Source organism: Cyanistes caeruleus, chromosome 2 (assembly GCF_971803275.1).
Source record: "Cyanistes caeruleus chromosome 2, bCyaCae1.hap1.1, whole genome shotgun sequence".
Classification (NCBI taxonomy): Eukaryota; Metazoa; Chordata; class Aves; order Passeriformes; family Paridae; genus Cyanistes; species Cyanistes caeruleus.
Genome location: NC_141702.1, coordinates 52,553,073 through 52,562,719, shown reverse-complemented (window position 1 = coordinate 52,562,719; position 9,647 = coordinate 52,553,073). Strand labels below are relative to the sequence as shown.

Here is a 9,647-nt window from a genome sequence, read left to right as displayed (position 1 = left end):
AAGAGGATGACTTTTCAAAGGTTATACAGCATTTTAAAAAGTACATGGACATGATATGAAATTATAAGTACTGGCACTGCTACATAAGACTACATAAAACTACATACATAGACTACAAAAATATTCCTAAAATGCTTTTTTTTTTTTCCTGAGTTTCTAGAATATACTTGGTAAGGTGTCAAACAAAATTAGGCTACTCAATGCATAACACTTTTAAAGGTTCTTTATTTTAAGAATAGTTCACTGTGCACATCAAGGATCAGCTACCATATAATTCCACAAAACTGCATTATCAGCTCAAACTCTAAGATTCATCTATAACTTTATTTTTTTTTTAAGCAAAGTGTTCAGTAAATGATTACAAATATCAGAATAGGAACAGAATATTATATTAAGAAGACATTTTTGCATAATGTACATTTACAGACTTCTGACAAGTTAAGTATGACACTCAAAAGAGGGAGGAAATAGCTTGTCACTCATGTCAACTTATCTTTGTTATTTTTACAAGATCTAACTTCAAAAACATCAGCTGTGCCAGATCTTTCCTTTTTCATAACCTGTGCATCTGTCCACACCGACTGAATTAAAGACCACCAAGTTGTCACATATACTACATCAACAGGTCAGCTTAAGAGTTCAGACCATGATTTAAAATAGCAATTATGTATTCTTTCCCCAGAACTCAGAAGTTTTAATCTACTTTTCAAAGCAATTTTAAAATTATCAAGACATTTATAAATAAACTGAAGACAAGGTATTTAATATACTTGTTTCTACAGTAATTGTTTTGAAAGCCATAATTTTGTTTAGCTAGTAAATCTGCTCTGAACTGCACAATCTATACTGGATTTAGTGAAACCTGTTGAGTTTTTTTTAACTGCTGTTCCCTTTAAGAAGTTTCACACTTTTAGTAATAAATGCCAGATTGTACCCGAAGAATATCTATGGTACAAGCATTCCTCCATCATTATGAAATAAGGTACATCAAAAGTCTTAAATGACAAGTGATACACAGTTTAAAATTATTCATGAAGTGTATGAAAATATACATTCTAAGATTTTTTAATTTTTTTTTTTTTTAAGAAACAGCAAGATAGTCAGGAGATAGATATCAACAAAACTACATAGTTCCACAAGTGCTACACAGCTGGCTTACAGTATAACTCAAGTTATTCAGAAAACATGAAAAATGTCCTTTAAAATTCCAGTGGTCTGTTTTCTAGCCTCTGCTTTTCTTTAAAATAACCTGCAAAGGGAAAAAAAGAAAAAAGTATATATATCAATACAATTCAGGCAGCAATAGTGCTCTAGAACCATCAGTAGATTCCTTGAAGTTCTTACCCTGTTGGGCCTAGACAAAGAGAAAATAAGGTTTGCAATAATACAGCTATTATGCTCGATTTTTGTTTGCAATGCCTTATTTCTTTCTATAACAAAAGCACACAGACCTTTGGAAGGACATTTTTTGGTTTGGAGTTTAAATTGAAAAATGAACTTCAAAGCCCAAGTGGGACTATTTAAGTGTTAAAATTATTAAAATACAGGCAGTTTTTCCTTTCTTCTCACCTTAAAAAAATAAATGGAGCACAAAAATGTTCAAAAACTGTTAAGATTGCAGTTAAAAAGAAACCATAAATGTGTAAGACTCCAACTGCAACATTCACTTGGCTACTCTACATATCCTGTATATGTTTCTGTTACTATAGTAATAAGAAAAGTATCAAACTAAACTTTTCAGCAGACAGAAAAAAAAAATAGTGAAAATAAACAGAAGCCACAGGATCAAACTATCAGGTAACATCAAGTTTTGACCTACCAATTTTCTCAGCAGGAGAAGGGGGTTAAATAGATAAAATAAAGAGACTGAATTCCTTAATGACATCAAAGTAAAGCAGACGTATCCTAGGGAGTGAAATGAGCTACAGAATACAAAAGCATTTCAGTTTTATTTTGACATCCTTTCTAGGGAGACAAAGTAGCATTAACACCTTCCCCTTTCTCTTCTTTTGCATGTACACAAAACTCACCATGCTCTGCAATGCCGTGAATTCCTTCTTCACAGATATTCATACAGCAATTTTTGTTATACTGAACTACCTATATAACAATCCACAGTCTAATTCTCCCTCCCTTAGCTCTTTCTTTGCCAAATACATCACACAAAGTATGTTTGTTCAAGAAGTATCCACACAATGTTGCCAGAACCCACTGTGAACTTATTTCAGACTAAGCAGGTAAGAACTGAAGATGTAAGAAAGGTATTTGAACCTCTCTACTGTTTCTCACTTGTTCCATAAAGCTTCACTTATATCACTGAAGTTAAGACAGCATGCTTCCTTGATGTACTCTCAGCTGAAACAAGGATCCTCCAACTTTGGACTGCCTTTCAGGCCATGAAGGCTTGCTGGCAAGACCATTTTGCAGACTTACCCATATATTGAAATTATGACTTTAAACAGGGAATAATCAAGAAAATTGGGTTATATTTAATAGGGCAAGGAGAATTAATTTGTTGTCTTGGTAACAGTAAATTATGCCAGTGATGGACAAAGAATATTAAGTGTCTATAGGTTCTGAATTATAAATCAAATATCAACTTCAACACAGAAAGCTTTTGTACATGCTGTCATAATACATTTTCCATTATACCAAAATAAAAAACATTAAAATGTGCTAATACCTTCGCTGCAGATATGGTGTGTTCAGGTTTAATTATTTTACTTTTGTTCTCAAAAGCATTTGTCCGGGCTTCTTCTGCTAGCCGATGGAGAAACAGTAAGAAGTTCAAATGAACCTTTAAAATAGAGAAAAAAAAATTAGTCAGCTTTTTAAACACAGTTTGATTTTTTAAAGATTCATTGTTTGCAACAGAAAATTTGCATATTAAGACTGCTTCCAAATTCCTGAAAGGTGTTCTCAGGAAAAAAATTTATCACTCAGTTCAAGCCTCACTATATTTCTAAGACATTCCCTTCATGCAAGACTCTTGTAAACAGAGTTTAAATTTAGTATACGTAAATGGTAAAAGTGCTTTAGAAATGATCATGCAAACCACAGCTGATCTAAAAGGAATAAATCTGATTTTTATTAGCAGTTTTTAATAATAAAATGCAAACACAAATATCAGAGAATAAGGAGCCTTTTTGCTTGCTAGTAAATATAGTCAATTTTCAGTGACTACAATGGCCAGACTTTTACAGACAGCAAATTCATCCCTGTCTTATCGCCAAATGGACCACAGACAAGTTCAAGGACTTCTGCCCCTTTCCAGTGTAAAGGGACATTGACATTAATTTCTCCAGAACTTGGAATTCTCCAGTGTCAGGAGGTTCTATCCATTTTTCCCCTGTTCATCACTTAGATTTTTCACATTAAAAGAACTGGTCAAGCAATATTCCGTTCTGTGCAGAATGCTGTTCTGCTGATACAGAGGCAGGAAAAAATTGCAGCAGGCAAGGAAGGAACTGCTCCAGCGTGGACTAAAACTGCTAGCCGATAGCACATTTGTGTAGTAATTAAACAAGGAGCTATAATAGAAACCTCTAGCATTATACAGACACTATATGAACTATTTTAATAATCCATCCTGAAAAATTGATAATTGCACCTTTTGTAAATTAAACTTTCTAAACAACATCACCTCTGCTACATAAAGTGTACAAATTACGTTTTCATTCAAGAGCTCAGAAAAATATTACTGCAATATATGAATTTTTTTTTTTGTATGAATAAGGTGATATATTTATTCTGCAATACCTTATCTGTAAAGTCTGGAAAAATGTAATGTGGAAAGTTACAAATTAAGAGTTTACAGGAAATACTTTGGCAGTTGGTTTTCAGCACAAAGAATTTGTTACGAGACATGGTCCTGGTCATAAGAACTCTGTTCATATGAAAAGCATTTTAGGTGGTTTTTTTTTTAAATATCCTGAACTAAATGAAGCCAGAGTGCAATAGATAAATTTACATAATATTTGACATCATTTGGAAGCATCCACTACACAAAAAGCAGATGTTCGTGCAGATTTATTCCACCAAATATAAAAGCTGCTTTAGAACAATTCTTTAGTTATTCACACTGAAATTATCTCCAACAGAATCAAGCAGCAGCACTAAAATAATGTTCAACATTAGAACTCTCATTATTAAACTTATCAACATGGAGATTAGATTTCTGGAAACAACCTGGAAGAGAAGTGAGAGGTGGAATAAAAGCTTCCGTACTTGCATGTCCTTCTTCTGAGATACCTAAAGGCAAAACTGTGAATTTTAAAACCACATTTAAAAACTGCATCTTCTCTCAGAATCACAGTACCTTTATTTTCGTATTTTCAAAGTGAATTGCTGCATGTGGAGAAGCTTCCCCTGTACTCCAATAGATTTAAATAGTCACATAACTAAAATCAGAATATTCCACAACAGAGCACACAAGTTAATAAATATTCAAGATTATTCAAGGCAATAGAGAAAGGTTAGTGAAAGGCAGAATGACTGAATACCATGAATTACCAACATGTAACTAAGCAATACCGTATTTGTTTAAAGACATTGCTTTACTACATATCAAATTATTGCCCTTCTGCATAAAATTTTAAAACAGTTTTGAACTAACTACTCATGAAAATCACCTTACAAAACAGAATATTACTTTCCAGAAAAGAAAGAACTTATGTAAAAAATTCACACCACTGTTTACACAACAACTTCCACACACCTGTTCAACAGAACTGTGGAACAGCAGGGACAACCACTGCAATTTTGTTTTACTACCATAACTTCAAAACAATTCTCTAGACTGATATTTCACCTCAATGCACACTTATTAATCATTCTATGGTGATAACAAATTAAAGAGACTATTCAGTGCAATTCATTAAGCTTTTCCTGCGATGGAAACATACATGTGCCCTTCAAGCATAAAAGAAGCAGCCAAGATCCTGCTTTTCTTCTGTAATTGCAAGCTAGAACAAAGCTTGCATATTTTCTTCTCTGACCATTGGGGGAATATCTGAACTTCAGTACTAAAATCTTTACCTCTTATTTTCAAAAACAGCCTTGAAAAAACCTGAAACAATATTTGCATCTCTTCATCTGAAGATATTATCAAACCCCTTAAAGAAAAAAACAAAACAAAAACAAAAAGCTTCCTGAGAAAGGCTGATGAAATTTGATAGTTACACTGCGCAAAGAGGTAGATATTAACACTTAGGGGACAGGTTCTGACAAAACTTCAGATTTCGAGAAGAGACTCGATCAAAGATGAAGAAACCTTATTCAAGTATTTAACAAAATTATCTGAATTCTTATGCCTTTCAAACTTGTTAGTTACGATCATGTAAGAAGATATTTGTTTAAGTAAAAATAATCACCGAAGGGAAAAAAGAAAGCAATCTGATTTCTCCTAAAGCAGGCAGACCACTTTACTGGAATGGGCACATACTGCAGTAGATTCAGACATAAAGCATGGATCGCTCTGGAAGATAGCCCAGAAACTGAACTAGCACTTTTCTCATACTTCCCTTGAGAAGATATAAGCTCTCTGCTCAAAATGTATATGGCTCCATCTTGTTAAGACAGCTACTATATAAGTTTCTGATGTATGTGATCAAATCACTCTTACAGGGTTTGCAGAGAATAACACAGCACTAGAAAATATACTCTGAAAATTTGTTACTTGTCTTACTACACAATAAACTCCCCAATCCCTTTTTTTTTTTTTTTCCTTAAAAGAAGCATAATTTCAGCTGAGTTGATTATTTGGCCACCCAAATAAAGAGCTAAAGAGCTGTTAGACACATGCCTAGTTGAGGAACATCATGGACAACCACCACACCTGGACATTCTTGTTTAAAGGTAAAATAAAAAAGCCAACCCTTGTAATATAAAAGGCTGTGTAATTTGACATCACCAGAAGAGATAATCTAAGTTTCCATCACATTATTAAAATTTATTCTGTTCTCATCCTTTGTGTTGCAATGAACATTTGTGTAGCCATATTTTAAGCTGGATCTGATTGTTGTTGTTAGTTTGTAAACTTCAGTGAATTCAATTCACTCTGCAGCTCAGTGAACTTTAGCGCCAGGACCAGAAAGAGATAGGAACCAAAGGCCAATATTTGGAGGGATGTCCCACTTGCCCTTTTTCAGACAGCCACACTACCTTGAAGCCAAATTGTAATTACCCTGGAAACACAGACCAACTGTTACCAAGGATTAAAAAAAAAAGAAAAAAGTCTGATTGTGTGTGCATTTGATTAGTTGACTACTGCATTCCACTGAGTAAGCTTTGAGTAGGTCTGAGCATGGGTAGCAGCAAGGGGCCAGGTCCTTAGTCCATTAAAAAATCCAAAGGCAGCAGAAACATTAGGAAGAGATCATATTTTTATTGGTTCTACTCCATTAGAAAAATATTTAATGTTTACATTCAAATCTAAATACTCTCATGTAATTGCCACATTCATTCATTTTAATCTCATATTACTTATTTTCATTTTATATCTTTACATTTAGCTTCATATATCTAGATACCAACCTTCAAGATGCCTAAAAGACACAACTTTTATACACATAAAAAATGTGAAGTCAGGGTCCATACTAGTATACAACATGTGTTAATGCTTTAATGCTCTGAGAGCCACATACATTTGTAAACAAGAGGACATCACAATAGCACATCATAATTTAGCAAGTCTAAGTTATTTCAAAGAGTATCTTTTTAATGTTTTTTGGTTTTTTTTTAACATAGCAACTACCACAGCTGTCTTGAGGTCAGGTTTTCTTGCTGTAGTCAAATAATTTCCTGGTGAGACAAACCCTACCTGTGCTGCAAACCCCTTAGAGCAGGTCAGAAGCAATTCAGCTTTGTTGGCCTGTTTTTGCAAACACGGCTCTTTCAGCCCCACCTTTTTGGCAGGCGTTTTTAAACCGTGATCAGGACTCCAGCACCTTACCGGATCACTAACAAGATTTGTCATCCCACAGTTTAAAGCAGAGACTACTTAGATGGCCTTTTAAAAACATATGAGCACTCAAGCTGCCATAGCAGCTCAGCAACTCATTGATCACAGCTCTGACTACCTGCACACCCGAACTGAATTACACAAACACCTGCACCTAGCAGCCACATAACCCGAATTGCTATTTCTCGGTGTGTCTACACCAAACTCTTTCAAACATCAGCGTATACATGGAGTGACACACAAGCCATGCATCAGCCCGTTCCTGAATCCACAAGATCACTGTCAAAGACCTACAATACAGCGGCCACCAGCAAAGCGAGAGCGGCAATCTCTGCTTTTATTTTCTCCGTGTATTTTCTCATACAGGACAAAACAATCGCCTGTCCCCCAGGCTTTGCCGCCCCGCTGCCTGTGGGTCCCTGCAGAATCACCATTAGTAGTAACTCGACATGCCGTCACACCCGAAGTGTTCCAGGGCGCACAGGCCAGAGCACTTAGGGAGTAAGCGTCCCTGTTTAGGGCCGGCTGCTCCCGGACTCCCCGGGGCAGCCGCAGCCTCGCCTCTCCCCCGCCCCTCTCCTTCCTCACCAGCAGGTCGGCGTTCGCCGCCAGGCGTAACTGCGGCTTGTGCTTCTTTATTATTTTCCGCAAAGTGCTGCGAGGCGCCGTGCTCCTCATCCTCCTCCTGCTACTTTCTTTCCTCTCCCTCTCCTTCTCCTTCTTCTTCCTCCTCCTCCTCCCGCCGCTCCCGCCGCGCGCGCGCCGCCCTCGCTCCCTCCGCCGTTCGAATCCGCCGCCCTCGCGCAGCCGCGCGCGCCCGCCGTGACGCAACTTCCCAACGGCCGCGCGCAGCACCGCCCCTCGCGCCGCTCTCGGCCCCGGCGCTTCCCCGGGAGCCGCGCCCAGGAGCCGCACAGGGGCTGCGGGGACAGCGTCCCGCCGGGCCCGGCCCCGCCGCCCGCGTGGCGCAGGAACGGGGAGCGGCTCTCCCCGGAGGGCAGGTGCTCGAGAGACGGGCGGGTCCCGGCGGACACCGCCACGACCGGTCCCCTCGCGAGCCCCTCCGTGTCGGTCCGCTTCCCTTGCGAGCGAACCGAGAGCTGGCTTTAGGCCTGGTTCTAGCGAATTATCCGCATCTCTGCCCGGGCCTTTTCAGTGACATTGACGGGAAGCCGAGCGGGCGGTTCCCCGACTGCCGTTTGCGAGCCCTGGGCCGGCCGCTGCCGCATGAGGGGATTTGCCGAAGCGCAGGGAAGGCGTCACGGGTCAGAGGCGCTGTCACGGCGCTGCCTCAGCAAACCTCGGGCGGCGGATTTTAAGTTGGCGATCGCCGCCCAGGTGTGCCGGTATTTCCTTGCCGCAGAAGCCGAGGGAGTTGTACAGCACGCTTGTGCCCCCCTTTGATGGTGGGACCCTGCTGGGAGATGGGACAGGGCTGCAGGGCCAGGAGCCTAATTAGCACCATAATCTTAGACTGAAAGGAGCCTGGAGTGATAGTTGCGTTCTGCACGTAAATCTGGACAAAATCCTGCTTTAGTACACGTAGGCATTGACTTACTGCTACTCAGAAACACACAGTGGTTCTGAAATCGGCCACCACTTTACGTGTCATCCTTCCTCCATCATCTGTCCCTGTACTCCTGCTTTAGCTGACGGATGCTGCTGACTGAAATACGGGTTTCCCCGCAGAGGGGCCCCTGTAGCTTGGCATTCTCAGTGTATTTGGGCGGTGTGTACTTAGTTGGAGAAGGGGTCAGGATTTCATACTGAGGTATGGGGATTTTCAGAATATTTATTAGGTTTTTTTGTTTTCTTTGGCCTATAGGAAGCTTGCAAATTTAAATGTTGATAAGATAAATATATCGTCTTAATATGTTCAAAATACCAGCACCCAGATATGAATCAGTTTTATTGAAGTATCTTCTTTAGTCTGTATGGTTTAGTATTTTAGATAATTTTACAATATGCACAAAATGTAGTCCAGATAGAAGTATGATATCTGACAGCAGGAGAGATTTTAAGATTTGCCAGTTCTTCATACTCCGTCAGCTATTTCAAAATGATGCTTTGTTCTTTCAGTTTTGACTGTCATTTGCCATTAATCGTCAACAGCAATGTTAATCTTAAAGTCGGGGTCTTAACATTTTTTTTCTGTGAAAGAATAAGCACACTAACGCGCAGAACTTTTTTGTACAGTTTAATAATAGTCACAGTTAATGTCTGAGCAGCACTGCTGCAAGTAAACATTTGGGTTTTTTCAGTTAACTGAACCTCTCTGACTCAGGAGCTACATAGGGTCATATGCTGTAATGCTCATAATATACACTCAAAAACTTGCATCGGGATCAGCAATAACTCAGCATGTCAGCAGATTCAAATCTGCAGCTGGCACAGATCAGTAGTTCCACTGGACCTTACACGAGCTGAGAACTGGGCCTTAGTATCTTGCCCTGTTGGTGGGAAACTGGTACGGGCAAGTATTTTACAAACTGTAAGAACTGCAAAGGTGCCTCTACTGTAGGTCTAAAACTATTAAAATACACCACATAAATTTGAAACTGTGCTGTGACCTGCATAAAACAACAGAAACTGAGAGTCAAGACTAGTAACTGTATCTTTTAGTCATGTGCTTGCTATGTAGACAATGACTGAATAATGAAATCTACTATTAAGTGTAATATTGTTA

The 9,647-nt window shown here is 38.9% G+C and overlaps 1 protein-coding gene across 1 annotated transcript; it reads right to left on the bottom strand.

Moving 5' to 3' along the window:
- Positions 1-205: 205 nt before the first annotated feature.
- Positions 206-7,816, bottom strand: CENPW (centromere protein W). Its single transcript, XM_023924055.2, has 3 exons — positions 7,550-7,816; positions 2,684-2,797; positions 206-1,249 (listed from the first exon to the last, which is right to left on the bottom strand). Exons 1-3 carry the CDS (start codon positions 7,637-7,639, stop codon positions 1,223-1,225), a joined length of 231 nt encoding a protein of 76 aa, XP_023779823.1. The 5' UTR covers positions 7,640-7,816; the 3' UTR covers positions 206-1,222.
- Between the last annotated feature and the right edge of the window lie 1,831 nt (positions 7,817-9,647).